This window comes from Carcharodon carcharias, chromosome 5, assembly GCF_017639515.1.
Source record: "Carcharodon carcharias isolate sCarCar2 chromosome 5, sCarCar2.pri, whole genome shotgun sequence".
In the NCBI taxonomy this organism is placed as follows: domain Eukaryota; kingdom Metazoa; phylum Chordata; class Chondrichthyes; order Lamniformes; family Lamnidae; genus Carcharodon; species Carcharodon carcharias.
Genome location: NC_054471.1, coordinates 11,467,739 through 11,491,203, shown reverse-complemented (window position 1 = coordinate 11,491,203; position 23,465 = coordinate 11,467,739). Strand labels below are relative to the sequence as shown.

General features: G+C 43.3%; 1 protein-coding gene across 10 annotated transcripts in view; it reads right to left on the bottom strand.

Moving 5' to 3' along the window:
- Positions 1-23,465, bottom strand: part of LOC121278405 (WD repeat-containing protein 26) — a 118,812-nt gene that overhangs the window by 27,014 nt on the left and 68,333 nt on the right. For all 10 annotated transcript variants that reach the window (XM_041188790.1, XM_041188791.1, XM_041188792.1 and 7 more), the window contains exons 8-9: positions 21,577-21,717; positions 8,175-8,294 (exon numbers count right to left, since the gene is read on the bottom strand). In XM_041188790.1, the coding sequence (XP_041044724.1) occupies positions 8,175-8,294; positions 21,577-21,717 (261 nt within the window). The remainder of the gene's footprint in view (positions 1-8,174; positions 8,295-21,576; positions 21,718-23,465) is intronic.

Here is a 23,465-nt window from a genome sequence, read left to right as displayed (position 1 = left end):
GATTCTCTTATAAAGTGTTCGAGGATTGGAATTGTAATACTAACAAAAATTAACTCCTTCATTGGATTTTGTGTGCTCATTTTTGGGATTATAGGTGTCGCTGGCAAGGGTAGCATTTAGTGCTCATACCTAACTGCCATTGAGAAAGTGAGCAACACCTTGAACTGCAATAATCCATGTGGTGTAGGGACACCCACAGTGCCATTAGGGAGGGAGTTCCAGTATTTTGATCCAATGAAGGAGAAGAAATGGTGATATTATTTCCAAAGGCAGGATTTGCAAAGTCAAAGTTGTGAGACTCTAGGAGAATTTGAATATAATGGTGTTTCTATACACTGCTGCCCATGTCCTTCGAGGTGGTAGAAGTCACGGGTTTGGAAGGTGCTGTCAAAGGAGCCATCGAAGGAGCCTTGTGGCAAGCTGCTGCAGTGCATCTTGTAAATGGTACACTGCTGCCACTGTGCATTGGCGGTGGAGGCAGTGAATGTTGAAGGGTACTGATCTACTGGGCTGCTTTGTCTGGATGGCATTGAGCTTCTTGCCTGAATGAGCGTCGCTCCATCAACACTCAAGTGGACAATCATCACATTCCTGACTTGTGCCTTGTAGGCTTTGGGGAGTCAGGAGGCGAGTTACTCACTGCAGAATTCCTAGTCTCTGACCTGCTCTTGTAGTCACAGTATTTATATGGCTGGTGCAGTTTACTTTCTGGTCAATGAAAACCCAAGGATGTTGATGGTAAGTGATTCACCAATTCACCACTGAATGTCAGGGGGAGGTGTCACTGGAGATGGTCAGTGTCTGGCACTTGTGTGGCACAAATGTTACTTATCACTTAGCCCAAGCATGAATGTACTCCTGATCTTGCTGCATGTTGGCATGGACTGCTTCAGTACCTGGGGAGTCACAAATAGGACTGAACTCTGTGCAATCAGTGAACAGCCCCACTTCTGACCTTATGGTGCAGAAGGTCATTGATGAAACAGCTGAAGGTGGTTGGGACAAGGGCACTGCTCCGAGGTACCCCTGTAGTGATATCCCAGGGTCAAGATGATTGGTCTCAGCAAGTACAACCAACTGCCTGTTAGCTATGGCTCCAGCTTTCTCCCTGATTCCCACCAACTTCAATTTTACTAGACCTCCTTGACGCCACTCGGTAAATACTTGCCATGTATCAAGGGTGGTCACTTTCACCTGACATCTTGGAATTTAGATCTTCTGTCCATGTTTAGGCCAAGTGGTAATATCACTGGACTATTAATGCTTCTGGGGATACTAGTTCAAATCCCACTACTGCAGCAGGTGGAATTTAAAATCAATTAACAAATCAGTTAAATAAAGCTAGTCTTCGTAATGGTGAACATCATTGTTGTAAAAACCTATCTAGTTCACTAGAGTCCTGTAGGGAAGGAAATACACCATCCTTACATGGTCTGGCTTATATGTGACTCCAGATCCACAGCAATATGGTTGATTCTTAACTGACCTCAAGTGGCCTAGTAAGCCACTCAGTTCAAGGGCAATAAGGGATGGGCTACAAATGCTGGCCTTTCCAGCAACATCAACATTCCACAAAAGCATTAAAAAAATTCCCTTTGAAAACTCTTTGTATCTTCCTCACAGCATGCTCTCCTACATTTAGACCAGCAGAAAATTTGGCACAATGCAGTCAGTAATATTAAGTCATTAATATGGATCAAATAGTTGAGGCCCTAGCACTGATCCCTGTGACACTGCACTAATGGGCGTTTAGCAACTTGAAAATGACCCATTTAGCCCCAACCGTTTCTTGTTAGTTAGTCAATCCTCTATCCATGCTAATACATTGCCCCCAACACCATGGGTTCTTATCTTGTGCAGTAACTTTTTGTGGCACCTTATCAAATGCCTTCTGGAAATTCAACTGCACTACATCTACTGGTTCTCCTTTATCCACTCTGCTCATTACATCCTCAAAGAACTCTAATAAATTCAAACACTACTTCCCTTTCACAAAACCATGTTGACTCTGGTCAAGTGTGGACAAGGAAACTTTCTGCTGATTACCATCTACCGTCCTCCCTCAAATGATGTTCAGCACCACTTGGAAGAAGCACTGAGGGAAAAGCGAACACAGAGTTTGTCCTGGGCTGGGGGCTTCAAGGTCCATCCCCAAAAGCTTATGGTGTTGGGGCGATGTATTAGGACAGATAGAGGACTGGCCTACTAACAGGAAACAGCCAGGATTATTCAGGATAGCAAATAGTAACTAAGTGCCAGGAATCAGTCTGCAGCCTTAACTATTTACAATCTATGTTAATGACTTGGATGAAGGGGCCAATATTGTAGCCAAATTTGCTGACGATATGAAGATATGTAGGACAAGAAGTTGTGAGGAAGGTGCAAAGAGCCTGCAAAGGCATTTTGATAGGTAAGTGACTATGCAAAAACTTGGCAGATGAAGAATGTGTGTTGTCCACTTTAGCAGGAAGAAAAGCAGAATAATATTTAAATGGAGAGACTGCAGAATGCTATCTGGGTGTCCTGCACATGAAGTACAAAAGGTTAGCATGCAGGTGCAAAGTGAGTTGGAAGGCAAACTGAGTGTTGACATTTATTGCTAGGGGTTGGAGCATAAAAGTAGGGAAGTTTTACTGCTGCTGTACAGGGCCTTGGTGAGGCCGCAGCTAGAATACTGTCTATAGCGTTGGTCTCCTTATTTGAGGAAAGATAATTGCTTTAAAGCAGTACAGAGAAGATTCACATGACTTACTCCTGAGATGAGGGGCTTATCTTATGAATAAAGGTTGAACAGGTTGTGCCTGTACGCATTGGAGTTAAGAATAAGAGGTGATCTTATTGAGACATACAAGATTCTGAGGGGACTTGACAGGGCAGATGCTGAGAGGATGTTTCCCTTGTGGGGGGATCTAGAGCTAAGGGGCACAGTTCCAAAATAAAGGAGTCTTCTATTTAAGACTGAGATGAGGAAAAATTTCTTCGAGTGGTTAGTCTTTGGAATTCTCTTCCCAAGTGAGGTGAGACTGGGTCATTAAATATGTTCAAGACCGACTTAGATTTTTGATTGATAAGGGAGTCACAGGTTATGAGAAGCAGGAAAGTGTCATTAAGGCCACAATTAGATCAGCAATGATCCAATTGAAAGGCAGAGCAGGATTGAGGGGCCAAATGGCCTGCTCCTAATTCTTATGTTCTTATGCTGTAAGACTTCATGGGATTTGGAGTAAAAATTGAGAACTCTCAGGGTCACTCCCTCTTGACAGTATATCTCTGTGTCATCACTTCTGATGACACAGATATACGCAGATGATGATGGAGGAGTCTAAGTCAATGAAGGTAATTAAAAGTTATGTTTTTGAGAGAATGCCTATATCTGGCTATTACTTAACTAATCTATTGGACAGTTCTCCCATTTTTTGCACAAACTCCCAGCTGTTCGAGAGGAGTCTTTGCTGGGTTGAAGGGTGTGCCTTTGTCAAATACAGAACTGATGCTCAGGTCAATGCTTGGTGGTCTGTCCTGTTTTATTCTGATTATATTTTGTCATAGCATTTTGGTACAAGGGTGGCTTGCTAGGCTATTTCAGAGGGCAGTTAAAAAAGTCAACTACAATGCTGTGGGTCTGGAATCCTGCCAGAGCAGGAGAGGACGGTAAATTTCCTCCCCAAAGGACATTAATGAACCAGATCAGTTTTTGCGACAATCAGTTCCATGGTCACGATTACTGAACTAGGTTTTTATCAAGCTTTAATTAATTCAGATTTTACTGCAAATTTATTTAATTAGCTCTTTATTTAGGACAGAGGTCAGAAAGTCCGCTAATGATTACAAAGTCTTCAATTGCATTTGCAACTCTTCAGATAATGAAGCAGTCTGTGCCTGCATGCAAGACCCGGACAACATTCAGGCTTGGACTGATAAGTGAAATGTAACATTCATGTCACATAAATGGGGATGTTCACTGAAGATTGAACAACGTTCACACCGTTCGCGACGCCTTAGATACTGAAGCAGTCCATGTCCAGGCTTAGACTGACAAGTGGCAAGTAACATTCACGCCACACAAGTGCCAAGCAATGACCATCTCCAATAAGAGAGAATCCAAACAATGTTCAATGTTCAATGTGTAATGTTCAATGGCATTATCATCACTGAATCCCCACTATCAACATCCTCAGGTTTACCATTGACCAGAAACTGAACTGGACTAGCCAAATAAATACTGTGGCTACAAGAGGTCAGAGGTTAGGAATAATGTGGAAGTAACTCACCTCCTGACTCCCCAAAGCCTATCCACCATCTACAAAGCACAATTCAGGAGTGTGATGGAATACTCTCCACTTGCCTGGATGAGTGCAGCTTCCACAACACTCATGAAGCTCGACACTGTCCAGGACAAAGCAGCCTGCTTGATTGACACCACTTCCACAAACATTCACTCCCTACAATGTGTGTCTCATCAACAAGATGCACTGCAGGAACTCACCAAGGCTCCTTCGACAGCACTTTCCAAACTCACAACCACTACCATCTAGGAGGAAAATGGCAGCAGATAGATAGGAACACCACCACCTGAAGTCCCCCAAATCACTCAGCATTCCGACTTGGAAATATATCGCTGTTCCTTTAGTGTCGTTGGGTCAAAATCCTGAAACTCCCTCCCTAACAGGGCCACATGGACTACAGTGGTTCAAGAAGGCAGCTCACCACCACCTTCAAGGGCAACTAAGGATGGGCAATAAATGCCAGCCTAGCCAGCAAAGCCCACATCCCATGAGAGAAGAACAAAAAAACATGTGGTGGGCAATGACCATCTTCAGCAAGAGGGCTCTAATCATCTGTCCTTGACATTCAACAGCTGAATTCCCCAGTATCAACGTACTGGAGGGTTACCATTGACCAGAAACTTAACTGTACCAGCCACAGAAATACAGTGGCTACAAGAACAGGTCAGGGACTGAGAATTCTGCAGTGAGTAACTCACCTCTCAACTCCCTAACACCTGTCTACCCTCTAGAAGGCGCAAGACAGGAATGTGATGGAACACTGTCCACTTGCCTGGATAAGTACAGCTCCAACAACACTAAAAATCATCCAAGATAAAGCAGCTGGCTTGACTGGTAATGTTTCCATGTTCTCATTAAGTGTGCACCATCCACAAAATTCAGTTCAGCAACTTGCCAAGACTTCTTCAACACCACCTTCCAAACCAGAGATCTCTGCCACTTAAAAGAACAAGGGCAGCAGACCCAAGGGAACGTCACCCCCAAGTCTCATACCATATTGACATGAACTATATCGCCATTCCTTCACTGTTGCCTGATCAAAATCCTAGACTTCCCTTCTCAACAGCACAGTGGATGTCACTTTCTTAAAGGCAATTTGGGATGGCAATAAATGTTAGCCTCGCCAGTGATGCCCCCACTCCATGAATGATTAGAAAAATTAGCTGAATTTAAATTTCCCTGCTACTGGGCTACTAATCCAATAGCATAACTATGCTATTGTTCTCAACATGTTTGTTTACAAGGCATGCAAGGGACTTGAACAGAAGCAGCAGCTTATTTGGGGACGTGAAGAACAATGTGAACAGGACAGATTGCAACAAAACAAGCCAAACAGTTTGATCCAATTAAGGTCAGCAGTGAACTTTGTAACATTTGAGTAACTGGATCACAAAGCATTCTTTAAACAAAGGGTTCCTAATCAACTTGATATTCAGTGCCTTATACCATGCCATCTAGGCCCATTACAGACAAGCCTCCATCCAGCTGGTTTGCTTCAGCAAATATATAGGTCAACACACCCATCCTGCTAATAAACTGAAGACAAAGCATCACATTTCAGTATCTGATACTGCAGTTAGGCTTCTGAACTGGCTGAAGCAACAGTACGTTGAGGCTAGAAATTTTCACATATGGAATTTTCCACAGGGCCAGCAACCAAAATATCTAAAAAACTTGCAGGTTTAAGTTCCAGATCCAGTGACACCTCTCAATATGCTTTCTCAATGGTAAAAGCTGGTTCATTTTCTGTCATGTGTGTGCATCAATTGCCATGGTTGCATGCTTGCTCCTTCCCAACCATTTGAGCGCTACATGTTACAGTAACCAGATGCATGTGCTCCAGTCACTGGCAGGCACCTAAAAGAATCTGACTTAAAAACTGCTGTAATGGATAATGGGTTGGTCATTATATTCAGGGAACACTTTTTATAAAGAATTGAATTGAATGGACTTGCAAGTTGGTTCCCTTAAGGATATGCAATGGCCATCCATTTACCTATTAACTCTTTTGTGATAAACAAACCTGCTCTGAATTCCTGAAGTCCTTCAAGAGATAATTGTACCTCCTGTTGTAAGTTGTCAAGTGTAGATTATACAAAATGACATGGAAACCCATGTTGGTGTTTATCCTCTATGCAAGCAAACCTAAAGTTTATGTGCACACTCTGCTTCTATTTCCCTTTATTTCCTTTCCTTCAGCTATCTGTATAACCTGTTCTTCAAAGTTGACACGGTCTCTGCTTTAGATTACTAATTCTTGAAGTACATTCAAGTCTCACAACCCTGTGTGGAAAATAAGTTTCTTCTGTTCTATCTGTATTACTTACATTTAATCTTTTATATACATCCGCTAGTTCAAGGTCTCTCAATCATTGGAAACAGTCTATTTCTATCTACTTTGTTCCATTTTCTCATCATTGTAAACACGTTAAGGAAGTCTTAAAGAAGGATAGAGGGGTGCAGTGAGTTTTACGGCAGGAATTCCAGAGGTAAGGTCCAAGCAGCTAAAGTTGTGGAAAAGGAAGAGGAATGACATGCACAAAGCAAGTCAGAGAAACTGGGAGTTTAGTTTGGGGATGGGGAGGTGATAGATGTGCAGGAAATGGAAGAGGTTACGAAACTAGGGAGGGGAAAGGCCATGAAAGGGAATTAAACAGAAGAATAAGAATTTTAAATTTGAGGCTTTGAGGAGTTAGGAGCCAATAAAGTCGGTGAAGGTAGGGGTGATGACCTGAAGTTTACAGAGAATGCAGGATGGGAAGCTGGCCAGCATCACACGGGCAAGGTTATGGAGTTAGAAGGAGCAAGTCCTTATGACAGATTATGGGGTTAGAAACTTAGATTGGAATATGATGTCGAGGCAAATAGTCTGGTTCAGCCTGGGACAGTTCCTACGAAGTGGTGGTGGTTGGGCGTGGGGGGTGTAGGAGAAGAAGAGTGTGGCTATGTGTGGGGATCTGGTGTCAAATAGAGTCAAAAATGGTTTGGTCTTCCCATCGTTGGAGGAAATTGTAGCTCACCTAGTTTTGAAAGTCAGACAAGTAATCAGACAGAAGCAGAGGAGGGATCAGAGGTGGTGGAAAGATAGAGCTCGGTTTCATCAGTGTAACTGTACAAGTTGATCTTGTGTCTGCTGCAGATGATGGTGCTAAAGGATAGCATGTAGAGGGAGAAGTCAGTGTGGGGCGGTGGGTGAGAGAACAAGGATAGATCTTTGGGAGACTCTACAGGTAAAGGTGCAGGGGCTGCAAGACAAGCTATTGTTGAAGATGCTCTGACTACAAAATCAGATCCTTGTAGACAGCTAACCTAACTGTGCAATGGTGAAGAGACTTTGGAGGAAGATGACGTAGTCAACTGTGTCAAAGGCTGCAGAGTGTTTGAGTGTTAATTCACCATAATCAGAGCCACAGAAAAATTATTTGTGCCCATGGTTAGTGACAGTTCAGTGTTTTAGCAGGCTTTGGATTCATCGCTAGGACAGGAGAAGTGCTTGGCTCGGTGAGCAAGGTTAAGGAGCAACAGAAGCAGCTGAATGTCACAAAGATTGAGATGATCCAAAAGCATTTACAAGATACTTGCACCAGTTAGAGATGATGGTGGAGGAGGGAGAGGTTTAAATGAAACTTTGTAACGGAGAAAAGAAGCCAAGGATTATATTTTCTCTCTAGGGTAATCCCGGAGTAGTGGGCATAAAGACAAACTTTACATAATATTGCAAAATATGGGAATGTCATAAATGTTTTGAATGTAAAATTAACCTGTTTTGTAGAAGTATGAGATAGCTGGCTAGTCCAACTGTAGACATTTTTATAAATGCCAAATTATGACAAAGAGATGAGCACACAGATATACAAAATAAAAATTAGATGGAACTGGGTAACTTACACATTGATAAAATTGTCCACGCTGTCCACCTGTCACAAAGCGTTTTCCATCTGGGTTCCAAGCCACACTTGTTAGACTATCCTCATGAGACTGACTCATCTTGGTTCTTAGCTCCCCTGTCTGGAGAGGGGAAACGTTTAACCCACTGAGTGCAATGTGCTCTGGCATTAAAAGTAACACAACAATGCAGTCAAGGTTTTCTTCAATTCTAATGTCAGATTTCAGTGTTATGAACTTGTAGACCCAGACCTTTTAAATTACTGATCCGTGTTGTCATAGGCTTATTTATTGCAATTGTAAGCGACAGGAAGAAAGTGCAATTTTCTTGTGTGAGAATCTAGCAATCACTTTGACCTTCTCCTTCCACCTGTCAGGTTTTCACTCAAGTTATATGGCTGAAAATGCCCATCTAATTTTAGTGGATATCTTCAAAATTTAAATGGACCAATGAAAATTCCACAAGCCCATTATGGATTCCCAAAATCTTCGCTATAACACCGATCGTTTTCTCACTCAAGGGTTTAGCTAGTTCCAAATGCTTCTACATAAATGTCATTGTTGCTCATTTTCTTTATCCTTTTTTCACAGTTTCCTCCTCTGTTTTTTTTCAAATAATATACTACCTACACCTGATTTGTTCCCAGGTCATTTCTAACCAACCACTGAACAGGCTGGAGACTAGTGTCCTTGCTCATCATACTGAGCTGAGACCAAGGACTTAAAGTGGGTGGGCAATCATTTTTGTTGCTTTGCACATTAAGCAATAGTCAGCAACAGAATGCCAACTTTATGTATTCAAAAGATGCCAATGGATCAGGACCATTTTTGCACTGATTTCTTGAAGGATAAATTTCAGTCAAGGCTATAGAATCAGCGAAAAGAGACCAGACTGTTTTTTGCAAAGTGGTTTAAAAAAGATCAGCCAGTTCAATCCCTGCAACTGGCCTATTTATGAAGCAGTGTGTGCAAAGACCTACAACTTCAGGTATGATACCAGGTACATGAATAGATAAAACAATCAAACAATCAAAACAAAAAAGGTGATACTCTGACATAAAGGTTAGGGGGGTGCAGTGGGGTGGGGGTGTTGGTGGAGAAAAAGAGAGAGAGTGTGAGGGGAGGATTATGAAAGGTAGAGAATCAATAACCCAAGGTACAACAGTAACTCATAAATTAAATTGCTATTCAATATATTATCCACTCACTACTTGTGGCTAATTGGGAAGCCAGTAGTGGTTAAATGCTTTTCTGATTAGCAAAAAATTAGTGATAGACAGAGTCTGGAGTTTTGAGCTTAATATTCAAATTTGTGGGGCCAATGCAAGTGTCCTTCAACATATTTGTGCAATTTTTCAAAAATGATAGGATGAATGCATGCCAGTATTTAGATCGTTATGTGATATGTTTCCTTGGTTTCAACTTATTGGTTAAAGTGGTGCGCGTAACAAATGAAAATGTTGGCCTGTAGCACCACAGGAACCCGGGTCACACTGAATGGACAGAGTTGCTGAATTTTGGTCAACTCGACTAATCTGAATGACCAATCCAAGCAGAAGAAAACAAGGTCAACCAATAGGCTGCTCAGGTTGAGCACACAGCATCAAACCATATTTTAGATAGAGATCAGGGACTGGTCTGACATACATATTGGGTGAGATAGCATTCTTAGCAATTCCTCTGGTGACATCAAAATGTTGCTTAAACCCTGGGCACAAAACTGCATTAAGTTGTGCTGCACCTGATAAATTAATGCCAGAATTCCAAAATTTGGAGGAAGAGAAAGACTACAGAGTTTCACACTGAATAATAGATGCTTGTTAAATAAATATACATACAAATGAAGTATGCTTGCTTATTGCATGGAAGGTGTTTTTCACCAACATTGGTGGATGTGGCTAAAGCAGTGTACCATAAGCACTCAGACTATTTAACACTGAATTAAACAATATACTTACTGGTACTTACTGGTACTTATGAGGTGATCATCAACATCAATAATTTTGATGCGTTAGAAGCAAATTTAAACTTAAAAACTAAATTTGAAGGTCACCTGTTGTTTGAGTGCCACCGCTAGAGGCTGAATGCTCCATACTTGCCTTCAAGTTAAACAAGAGTTTCAGAGCAGCAGTGTTAGCTCCATATGCAGTTCCATATAGAAACAGAAAATAGGAACAGGAGTAAGTCATTTGGCCCTTAGAGGCTGCTCTGCCATTTAATATGAACATGGCTGATCCTATATCTCTACGCCATACTCCTGCGTTCTCCCCATGCCCCTTGACGCCTTTAGAGTCTAGAAATCTATTTCCTCCTCAAATATATTCAGTGATTTGGCTTCCACAGCCTCCTGCGGTAGAGAATTCCACAGGCTCACCACTCTCTGAGTGAACAAGTTTCTCCTTATCTCAGTCCTAAATGATCTACTCCGTATCTTGAGACTGTGACCCCTTGCTTGAGACCCCTCAGCCAGAAGAAATATCATCCTTGCATCCAGTCTGTCCATCTCTGTCAGAATTTTATACGTTTCAATGAGATTTCCTCTGATTCTTCTAAACTCCAGTGAATACAGGCCTAGTCAGCCCAGTCTCTCCTCATGTGAATCCTGCCATCCCAGGAATCAGTCTGGTGAGCCTTCACTGAATTCCCTCTATGGCAAGTTTATCCTCTTATTTTTATTTATTTTCATTTTTATTCATTGTTTTATCCCCAACCCTTTATCCTATATTCGATCTTTTTTCCCACCATTGTCCCCTCCTCATCCCCACAAGAGCCATCTGTCACTTGTTCATGTTGTTCTTTCCAGAGTGTTTACCCTTGTCCTATTATTACATTCTGCTTTCTTACCTTATGCCACCATCAGCACCTCCTTTAGCCAGTACCACTACCATTAACACCCCTTTGTCCTTTTGTTCATGATATCTTTGTCAATCTCTCCTTTGCCCCCACCTATTGCTGGCCTTCTATCCAGCTTCACCTGCTCCACCCCCCCTTAACAGTATAATATCATATTTTTAATCCTCTAGCTCTGAAGAGTCATATGGATTCGAAACGTTAACTGTTTTCTCACCACAGGTGCTGAGCTTTTCTAGCATTTTCTGTTTTTGTTTCAGATTTCCAGCATCCGCAGTATTTTGCTTTATCCTTTATTTATCCTTTCTTAGGTAAGGAAACTGAAACTGCACACAATACTCCAGGTTTGGTCTCACCAAGAACCTGTACAGCTGCAGTAAAACTTTTTTTTTATTCATTCATGGAATGTGGGCTTCTCTGGCTGGGTCAGCATTTATTGCCCATCCCTAGTTGCTCACGAGGTGGTGGTGGGCTGCCTTCTTGAACTGCTGCAGTCCTGTTAAGAAGGGAGTTCCAGGATTTTGATCTAGAGACAGTGAAGGATATACTTCCAAATCAGGATGGTGAGTGACTTGTAGGGGAGTTTCCAAGTTGGCGGTATTGCCATTTATCTGCTGCCCTTGTCCTTCTAGTTGGTAGTGGTCATGGATTTGGAAGGTGCTGTCAAAGGAGCCTTGGTGAATTCCTGAAGTGCATCTTGAAGATGGCACACACTGCTGCGACTGTGCATTGGTGGCGCAGGGAGTGAATGTTTGTGGGTGTGATACCTATCAAGCAGGCTGCTTTGTCCTGTATGGCATCAACCTTCTTGAGTGTTGTGGGAGCTGCATTGATCCAGGCAAGTGGGGAGTATTCATCACACTCCTGACTTGCAGATGGTGGACAGGCTTTGGGGAGTCAGGGGGTGAGCTACTTGTCGCAGGATTCCTAGCCTCTGACTTGCTCTTGTAGCCACAGTATTTACATGACTAGTCCTTGCTCAAGTCGTCTTGCAATGAAGGCCAACATACCATTTGACTTAACTGTTTGAAAGCAAGCATGCAGGTGCAGCAGTGATTGGGTGTACAAAGACATCCTTTGTACATCAACATTTCCCAATCTATCACCATTTAAGTAATACCCTGCCATTGTTCTCCCTACCAAAGTGGAGAACTTCACACTTATCCATGTTATACTGCATCTGTCATGTATTTGCCCACTCACTCAACCTTTCAAAATTGCCTTGAAGCCTCTTAACACTGTGCTCCTTGCTCGCATTCCCACCAAGTTTCATGTCGTCAGCAATCTTGGAAATATTACATTCGGCTCTCTTATCCGAATCACCGATGTATATTATGAATAACAGACGCCCTGGCACTGATCCCTGCAGTGTCCCACTAGTCACCACATGCCACTCCGAAAAAGACCCATTTATTCCTGTTTTCTGTCTGCTAACCAATCCTCAATTCGTGCCAATATATAACCCCCAATCCCATGTGCTTTCATTTTACACACTAACCTCTTATGTGGGACTTGATCAAAAGCTTGCTGAAAATCCAAATACACCACATCTACTGGATCTCCATTATCTATTCTGCTAGTTACGTCCTCAAAGAACTCCAGTAGGTTTGTCAAACATGATTTCCCTTTCATAAATCCATATTGACTTTGCCTAATCCCATCGATATTTTCTAAGTGACTTATCATAGACTTCATAGTAGACTCTGGCATTTTCCCACTACTAAGGTTAGGCTAACCAGTCTGAAATTTGCTGTTCCTCCCCTCCCACTGCTTTTTTAAATAGTGGGGTTACATTTGCCACCCTCCAATCTGCTGGGGCTGTTCCAGAATCTACAGAATTTTGGGAGATGACAACCAACACATCAACTATTTCCACAGCCACCTCCTTTAGTATCCTGGGATGTAGATTATGGGGCCAAGGGGATTTATCAGCTTTCAGCCCATTAATTGCTCCAGCACTTTTTTTTTAGTAATATTATTTCCTTCAATTCCTCATTCACAGCAAACCCTAGATTACCTAGTATTCCTGGGAAGTTATTTGTGTTTTCCTCTGTGAAGACAGAACTAAAGTAGTTGTTTAATTGCTCTGCCATTTCCTTGTTTTCTATTATAAATTATCCTGTTTTGGACTGTAAGGGACCTACATTTATCTTCACTAATCTTTTTCTTTTTACATACTTACAGTTTACAGTCAGCTTTTATGATCCTTGCAAGTTTACCCTCTGATATTCTTTTTCCCCTCTTAATCAATCTCTTGGTCCTCCTCTGAATTCTAAACTGCTCCCAATCCTCAAGCTTGCTACTTTTTCTAGCAACTTTATATGACTCCTCTTTGGATCTAATACTATCCTTAACTTCTTTTGTGAACCATGGTTGGGTCACTTTTCCTGTTGTGTTTTTGTGCCAGAAAGCAATGTATAACTGTTGCAAAGCATACATTTGTTCCTTAAATATCAGCCATTGCCTATCCTCCATCATTCATTTTAATGAAGTTCTCTAATCTATCTTAGCCAACTTCTGCCTCATACCTTCGTAGTTTCCTTTATTAAGATTTATGGCCCGAGTTTAGATCGGACTACTTTACTTACCATCCTAATGAAGAATTCTTTCATGTTATGGTCACTGTTCCCTAAAGAACCCCGCACAAGATTAATTAAAAGCAAAACACTGCAGATGCTGGAAATCTGAAACAAAAACAAAAAAAATACTGGAAAAACTCAGGTCTAACAGCATCCGTGGAGAGACAAGACAGTTACCATTGAGTCCATATGACTCTTCAGAGCGAAAGAGAAATAAAAATGTTGAAATATATACTGTTTAAGGGGGTTGGAACAGGTGAAGCTGGATAGAAGGCAGTGATAGGTGGAGAAAAGGAGAAATTGCAAAAGGAGTCATAAACAAAAAGTCAAAAAGGTGTTAATGGTGGCGGTACTGGCTAAAGGAGGTGCTAATGGTGACATTAAGAGTAGGAAGCAGAATGAGCAAGTGACAAATGGCACTAGTGGGGGTGGGATGGTAGTGGGAATAAAGATCGAAAATAGGATAAAAGGTGGGGATAGAACAATGAGTAGAAATGGAAGTAAATTTTTAAAAAATGAAAATAAGTGGGAAAAATATAGATAAAATTACAAAATAAAAATCAATATTGAAAAAAGGGGATCAAAAAGGGGTGAGGATGGAGGAGAGTGTTCATGGTCTGAAGTTGTTAAATTCAATGTTAAGTCCAGAAGGCTGTAAAGTGCCTAGTCGGAAGATGAAACGCTGTTCCTCCAGTTAGCGTTGAGCAGGAACATTGCAGCAGGCCAAGGACGGACACGTGGGCATGAGAGCAGGATGGTGTACTGAAATGGCAAGCGACATGCTTGTGGACAGACCGAAGGTATTCCACAAATCAGTCACCCCGTCTGCTACTTCACTTGAAAGGAGTGTTTGGGCCTTTGGGTTGGGGGAGGGGGGAGTAAAGGGGCAGGTGTTGCACCTTCTGCGATTGCATGGGAAAGTGCCGTGGGAGGGGGTTGAGATCTTGGGGGTGGAGGAGGAGTGGACCAAGGTGTCCCAGAGGAAGGGTCCCTACAGTAGGGGGAAGAGATGTGTTTGGTGGTGGCATCATGCTCGAGTTGGTAGAAATGGCGGAGGATGATCCTTTGAATGCAGAGGCTGGTGGGGTGAAAAGTGAGGACAAGGGGGACCCTATCATGGTTCTGGAGGAGAGGGGGTGTGAGGGCCCTGTCAACCACCATGAGTGGGAAACCTCAGTTCAGGAAGGAGGTAGACATGTCAGAAGCACTGTTTAGGGAAGTGGCATCATTAGAACAGATATGAAGGAGACAAAGGAACTGAGAGAATGGGATGGAGTCCTTACAGAAAGCATGGTATGAGGAGCTGTAGTCGAGGTAGCTGTGGGAATCGGTGGGCTTGTAATGAATACTGGTGGACAGTCTATCAAGGAAGGGAAGGGAACTGTCGGAGATGGACCATGTGAAAGTGATGGAGGGATGGAAATTGGAAGCAAAATTGATACATGTATCCAGGTCCAGCCAAGTGCAAGAAGCAGCACCGAAACAATCATCGATGTACTGAAAAAAAAGTTGTGGGACAGAGCCCGAGTAGGACTGGAACAAGAGGCAGGCATAACTGGGGCCCATTTGGGTACCCACAGCCACACCTTTCATTTGGAGGGAGCGAGACAAGTTTAAGGAGAAATTGTTCAGTGAGAGAACAAGTTCAGCCAGATGGAGGAGAGTGGTGGTGGATGGAGGATTGCTCGGACCTCTGTGCAAAGAAGAAACGGAGAGCCCTTTGACCATGCACAATACCACATCTAGGATAGCAGGACAAAGTGATGGTTGATTGGCACCACAGTCACAAAATTCATTCCCTCTACTACCAATGCACAGTAGCAGCAGTGCGTACCATCTACAAGGTGCACTGCAGGAATTCACCAAGCTCCTTCAACAGCATCTTCCAAACCCATGACCACTACCATCCAGAAAGACAAGGACAACAGATAAATGGGAACACCCCCACCTTGAAATTTCCCTCCAAGTCACTCACCCTCCTGACTTGGAAATACATCGCTGTTCCTTCACTGTCGCTGAGTCAAAATCCTGGAACTCTCTTCCTAACAGCACTGTAGGTGTACCTACACCATATGGAATGCAGCAGTTCAGAGCAGCTCACCACCACCTTCTCAAGGGCAATTAGGGGTGGGCAATAAATGATGGCCCAGCCAGCGAAGCTCACATCCCATGAATGAATAAGAAAATATAGCCTGTTCCCTGGTCGGTTCCTCGACATACTAGTTTAAGAAACCATCTCACACACACAAGAATTCATTCACCACAGTATTATTGCTAATTTGATTTGCCCAGTCTATATGTAGATTAAAGTCACCCATGATTACTGTAGCACCCTTGTTACGTGCATCTCTAATTTCCTGTTTAATGCTGCACCCTATTGTATGTTTGGCGGCCTAGAGACAACTCCCACTAATGTTTTCCACCCTTTGTTGCTTCTTAGCTCCACCCAGACTGATTCGACATCTAGATTTTGAGCCAATATCCTTTCTCACTATCGCACTGATTTCATACTTGACTAAATGCCATGCCACTTCCATTTCCTTTTTGCCTGTCCGTGCTAAATATTGAGTACCATTGGATATTCAGTTCCCAACCTTGATCACCCTGTTGCCATGTCTCCGTAATCGTAATCATAATCATATCGTCAATTTGCACTGTTAATTCGTCTACCTTATTGCAGCAATTGTTCCGTGCATTCAGATACACTACCTATAGGCTTGTCTTTTTGTCAGTAAGTTTCAAGGTACTGGTGGATAAGGATAACAGGAGTCCTCGGGTTAAGGTGCTTAATTGGGGGAAGGCTAATTATAACAATATTAGGCAGGAACTGAGGAATTTAGACTGGAGATGGATGTTTGAGGGCAAATCAACAACTGACATGTAGGGGGCTTTCAAATGTCAGTTGATAAGAATTCAGGACCGGCATGTTCCTGCTAGGATGAAGGATAAGCATGGCAAGTTTCAGGAACTTTGGATAACGAAGGATATTGTGAGATTAGTCAAAAAGAAAAGGGAAGCATTTGTAAGGGCTAGAAGGCTGGGAACAGATGAAACCCATGGAGAATATAAAGAAAGTAGGAAGATACTTAAGCAAGGAGTCAGGAGGGCTAAAAGGGGTCATGAAAAGTCACTGGCAACCAGGATTAAGGAAAATCCCAAGGCCTTTTATACATATGTAAAAAGCAAGAGGGTAGCCAGGGAAAGGGTAGGCCCACTCAGGGACAGAGGTGCGAATCTGTGTGTGGAGCCAGAAGAAATGGGAAAGATACTAAATGAAAACTTCTCATCAGTATTCACCAAAGAGAAGGACTTAGCGGTCGATTTGTCTAGGGAAGAGTGTGTAGATAGCCTGCATCATGTTGAGATCAAAAAAGATGAGGTGTTAGGCGTCTTGAAGAATATTAAGGTGGATAAGTCCCCTGGGCCAGATGGGATCTACCCCAGAGTACTGAGGGAGGCAAGGGAGGAGATTGCTGGACAGAAATCTTTGTATCCTCACTGGCTACGGATGAGGTCCCGGAGGACTGGAGAATGGCTAATGTTGTTCCATTGTTTAAGAAGGGTAGCAGGGATAATCCAGGAAATTAAAGGCCGGTGAGCCTTACATCAGTGGTAGGGAAATTATTGGAGAAGATTCTTCGTGACAGGATTTACTACCATTTGGAAGCAAATGGGCGTATTAGTGAGAGGCAGCATGGTTTTGTGAAGAGGAGGTCAGGTCTCACTAACTTGATCGAGTTTTTCAAGGAAGTGACAAAGATGATCGACGATGGAAGGGCAGTGGATGTTATATACATGGATTTCAGTAAGGCCTTTGACAAGGTCCCTCATGGCAGACTGGTACAGAAGGTAAAGTCACATGGGATCAGAGGTGCCCTGGCAAGATGGATACAGAATTGGCTTGGTCATAGAAGACAGAGGGTAGCAGTGGAAGGGTGCTTTTCTGAATGGAGAGCTATGACTAGTGGAGTTCCGCAGAGATTAGTGCTGGGACCTTTGCAGTTTGTGGTATACGCAAATGATTTGGAGGAAAATGTAACTGGGCTAATTAGTAAGTTTGCAGACGACACTAAGGTTGGAGGAGTTGCAGATAGTGAAGAGGATTGTCAAAGGATACAACGGGATATAAATCGGTTGGAGACTTGGGCGGAGAAATAGCAGATGGAGTTTAATCCAGACAAATGCAAGGTAACGCATTTTGGAAGGTCTAATACAGGCAGGAATTATACAGTAAATGGCAGAACCCTTAAGTGCATTGACGGGCAGAGGGATCTGGGTGTACAAGTCCACAGGTCACTGAAAGTGGCAACGCAGGTGGATAAGGTAGTCAGGAAGGCATATGGCATTCTTGCCTTCATTGGCAAGGGTATTGAGTATAAAAGCAGTGAAGTCATGCTGCAGCTGTACAAAATCTTGGTTAGGCCACAATTGGAATATTGCGTGCAATTCTGGTCGCCACATTACCAGAAGCATATGGAGGCGTTGGAGGGGGTGCAGAGGAGGTTTACCAGGATGCTGCCTGGTCTGGAGGTTATTAGCTATGAGGAGAGGTTAGAGAAACTCAGATTGTTCTCACTAGAGCGACAGAGATTGAGGGGCTACTTGACAGAAGTTTACAAAATTATGAGTGGCATGGACAGAGTAGATAGTCAGAAGAAAAACAGAATTACCTGGAAAAACTCAGCAGATCTGGCAGCATCGGCGAAGAAGAGTTGATGTTTAGAGTCCTCATGACCCTTCAACAGAACTGGATATATTAGATAGTCAGAAGCTTTTTCCAAGGGTGGAGGAGTCAATTATCAGGGGACATAGATTTAAGGTGTGAGGAGAAAACTATAGAGGAGATGTGCGGGGCAAGTTTTTACGCTGAGGTTAGTGAGTGTCTGGAATTCACTGGCAGAGGAGGTGGAGGAAGCAAGTATGATAGTGGTGTTTAAGAGGCAGCTTGACAAGTACATGAATAGGATGGGAATAAAGGGATACGGACCCCGGAATTGCAAAATGTTTTAGTTGACGGGCAATATGATTGGCAGGCCAAAGGGCCTGTTCCTGTGCTGTACTTTTCTTTGTTCTTTTTAACATTTTTACACATTTTTTTTGTACTATGACCCTATTTGTTGCTAGCCCTCATTTCTTCTGACTTCCATTTTTGCTTCCTACTTTTCTTTCATTCCTATCTGTGTTTCCCTCTCTTACGTATCCCCACTCAGGTTCCCAGCCATTTGCCAATCTAGTTTAGACCCTCCCCCACAGTACTAGCGAACACCTCTGCGAGGCTATTGGTCCTGGTCCGACTGGGGTGCAACCCGTCCAGCTTGTACAAGTCCCATCTTCCCCAGAATTCCACAGGGATCGGTGTTGGGTCGCTTGCTGTTTGTGGTATATATAAATGATTTAGATTTGAATGTAGGAGGGTTGATCAGTAAGTTCGTGGATGACACAGAAATTTGTGGGGTGGTAAATAGTGAGGAAGATAGCCTTAGATTACGGGAGGGTATAAATGGGCTGGTCAGATGGGCTGATCAGTGGCAAATGGAATTTAATACAGATAAGTGTGAGGTGATGAACTTGGGCAGGACAAACAAGGCACGGGAATACACAATGAATAGTAGGACCCTGGGAAGTACCGAGGATCAGAGAGACCTTGGTGTGCATGTCCACCGGTCCCTTAAGGTAGCGGAACAGGTAGACAAGGTGGTTAAGAAGTCATATGGGATACATGCCTTTATTAGCCAAGGCATAGAATATAAGAGGAGGGAGGTTATGTGGAACTGTATAAAACGCTGGTTAGGCCACAGCTAGAGTATTGTGTGCAGTTCAGGAATCCGCATTATAGGAAGGATGTGATTGCACTGGAGTGAGTGCAGAGGAGATTTACCAGGATGTTGCCTAGGCTGGAGAGTTATAATTATGAGGAGCGATTGGATAGACTGGAGTTATTTTTCTGGAGCAGAAGAGATTGAGGTGTATAAAATTATGAGGGGCATGAATAGGGTAGACAGAAAGGAACTTTTCCCCTTGGTGGAGTAATCAATAACCAGGGGACAGAGATTTAAGGTAAGGGACAGGAGGTTTATAGGGGATGTGAGGAAGAATCTTTTCACCCAGAGGGTGATGGGAATCTGGAACTCTCTGCCTGAAAGGGTGGTAGACACTGAAACCTTCATAACATTTAAGAAGTATTTGGATGTGCACTTGCAATGCCATGGCATACAAGGCTATGGGCCTAGTGCTGGAAAATGGGTTTAGAATAGTTAGGCACTTGTTTGACCGGCGCAGACTCGATGGGCCTCTTTCTGTGCTGTAGACCTCAATGACTTTGAGAATTGGCCCCAATGCCTCAGGAATCTAAATTCCTCCCTCCTACACTATCTCTCCAGCCACCCTTTCATCTGGGCTATTCTCCTATTCCTGATCTCGCTAACCTCTCTTTTGATGCATGCTACGGAGGCTTTCAGCATAAATTCCACCTCACAGGTTAACAGGTGACATCAGGAACCTGCAGTCACTTATGTAAAGTGTCTTGGATGTCAGCCATTTTGAGAACAGTAGTCCAGGCAAGGTAGAGTCAATTTTATACTCTGTATAGATGTGCATTAGCAGTGCACTAAATAAAGAGCGAAAACTTGGAAGATTTAGCAGACTTACTAGTCCTTCTGATTCCTGATCATTCATTTTGTAACTGTTTCAGAATTGTAGCCTGACATTAGTAGGAAAAATGCCAGAGTCTATTATAAAGGATATGATAACTCTGCATTTAGAGATTGGGCAGAGTCATCATTGGTTTCTGAAAGAGAAACAGTGTTTGACAAATCTTCTGGGAGTTATTTTGAGGATATTACTTGCAGGAGAGATAAGGGAGAACCAGTGGATGCATTTGGATTTTCAGAAGGATAAGTCGTTGAGCCCCAACTACTCACAATCTATCTCAATGATTTAGACGTGGAAACAAATTGTAATAATTCCAAGTTTGCCCATGACTCAAAACCTGGTGGGAATCTGAGTTGTGAGGAGGATGCAAAGAGGCTTCAAGGGGATTTAGGCAGGCTAAGTGAATAGGCAAGTACACGACAGATGGCATATTATGTAGAAAAATGTGAAGTTATCCACTCTGGTAGGAAAAACAGAAATAAAGTATTTCTTGAATGGGGACAGATTGGGATGCGTTGATGGCCAAAGGGACCTGGGTGTTCTTGTTCATAAGTCACTGAAAGCTAACATGCAGCTGCAACAAGCAATTAGGAAAGCAAATAGTGTATTAGCCTTTATTACAAGGGGATTCAAGTACAGGATAAGCAAGTCTTGCTGCAGTTGCATTGAGCCTTGGTGAGACCACACACCTGGAGTCGTGTGCGCAGTTTTAGTCTCCTTAGCTAAAGGAGGATATACTGACAGGGAGTGCAACAAACGTTCACCACGCCATTCTCTGGGATGGCATGATTGTCCTATGAGGAGAGATTGAAGAGACTGGGTCTGCATCCTCTAGAATTTAAAAGAATAAGAGGTGACCTCATTGAAGTGTACAAAATTCTTACAGGACTCAACAAGGTCGATGCAAGATGTTTCCTCTAATTGTGGGCTCTAGAAATAGGGGGCTCAGTCTCAGAAGAGAAAGATCTTTTAGAACCAAGATGAGGAGAATTTCTTCACTAAAAGGGTGGTGAATCTTGGGAATTCTCTACCTGAAAGGACTGCGGAGGCTCAGTCATTGAGTATGCTCAAAGCAGAGGTCGACAGATTTCTAGATACCACTGTCATCAAGGATATGGGGATAATGTGGGAAGATGGCATTGAGATAGACGATCAGCCATGATCTAGTTGAATGCTTGAGCGGGCTCGAGGGGCCGAATGTACTCCTACTCCCATGCTCCTTCCTACATTCCTATTTTAAAAGGTTGCACCCAGTGTAGTCAGTTAGGAATACTATCTGTACCAATAATATTCATGTCCGTGACATTCTCATTAGTGTTCCTTACCTGCACATTCCAAAGCCATAATTCAGAGCAGTCATCAGGGCCACAGGCTAGAAGGTAATTATCATCTGGACTCCATGCTAGGTATGAAACTCCATAAGCATGACCCTCTAAAGTTTTAAGCAACCTAAGTTGATGAGTGTCCTAACAGAAAAAAAAACAGGAAATCAACAAAGTCCCATTAGTAGAGCATGACGACGTTATTAGTACACTTGGGGGAGGTGATGGGCTAATAATCCAGAGACCCAGGTTAATACTCTGGGGACCTGGTTCGAATCCCACCACGGCAGATGAAAAAAATCTGGAATTAAAAGTCTAATGATGACCATGAAACCATTGTCGATAGTTCACTAATAGCCATCTGATTCACTAATAGCCTTTAGGGAAGGAAATCTGTTGTCTGGCCTACATGTGACTCTAGACCCACAACAATGTGGTTGGCTCTAAAATGGCCAAGCAAGCCACTCGGTTGTATCAAACCACTGCAAAGTCACGACAAAGGAATGAAACCGGACGGACCACCCAGCATCGACCTAGGCACTAGAAACAACAATGGCATTCACAGCCTAATTGACCCTGGAAAGTCCTCCTTACTTAACTCTGGGGGCTAGTGCCAAAACTGGGAGATATGTCTCAGACTAGTCAAGCAACAGCCTGACATTCATCCTCACGGAATCATATCTTACAGATAATGTCCCAGGCACCACCATCAGCAGCCCAGATCCAGTAGAGGGGCAGCACAGTGGTATACCATCGGGAGGGAGTTGCCCTGGGAATCCTCAACATCGACTCTGTAGCCCATGAAGTCTCATGGCACCAAGTCAAACATGGGCAAGGAAACCTCCAGCTGATTGCCACGTACCACCCTCCTTCAGCTTATGAATCAGTGCTCCTCCATGTTGAACACCACTTGGAGGAAGCACTGAGGGTGGCAAGGGCGCAGAATGTACTTTGGGTGGGGAACTTCAATGTCCATCACCAAGAGTGGCTCAGTAGCACCACTACTGACCGAGCAGGCAGAGTCCTAAAGGACATAGCTGCTAGACTGGGTCTGTGGCAGGTGGTGAGGGAACCAAGAGGGAAAAACATACTTGACCTCATCCTCACCCAACCTGCCTGCCGCAGATGCATCTGTCCATGACAGTATCGGTAGGAGTGACCACCGCACAGTCATTGTGGAGACGAAGTACCGCCTTCACACTGATGACTCTCCATCGTGTTGTGTGGCACTAACACTATGCTAATAGGATAGATTTCGAACAGATCTAGTAACTCAAGACTAGGCAGCCACGAGCACAGTGGGCCATCAGCAGTAGCATTGTACTCGAACACAATCTGTAATCTCATGGCCCGGCATATCCCTCCCACTCTACCATTACCATCAAATCAGGGGATCAACCCTGGTTCAAAGAAAGAGTGGAAAGCATGCCTGGAGCAGCACCAGGCATACCTAAAAATGAGGTGTCAACCCAGTGAAGCTATAATACAGGACTACTTGCATGCCAAACAGCATAAGCAGCAAGTGATAGAGCTAAGCGATCCCACAACTAACGGATCAGATCTAAGCTCTGCAGTCCTGCCATATCCAGTTGTGAATGGTGGTGGACAATTAAACAATTCACTGGAGCAGGGGGCTCCACAAATATCCCCATCTTCCATGATGGACGAGCCCAGCACATCAGTGCAAACGATAAGACTGAAGCATTTGCTACAATTTTCAGCCAGAAGTGCTGATGGATAATCCATCTCTGCCTCCTCTGGAGGTCCCCAGCATCACAGGTGCCAGTCTTCAGCCAATTCCATTCACTCCATGTGATATCAAGAAACGGCTGAAGGCACTGGATGCTGCAAAAGCTATGGGACCTGACAACATTCTGGTAAGTATTGAAGAC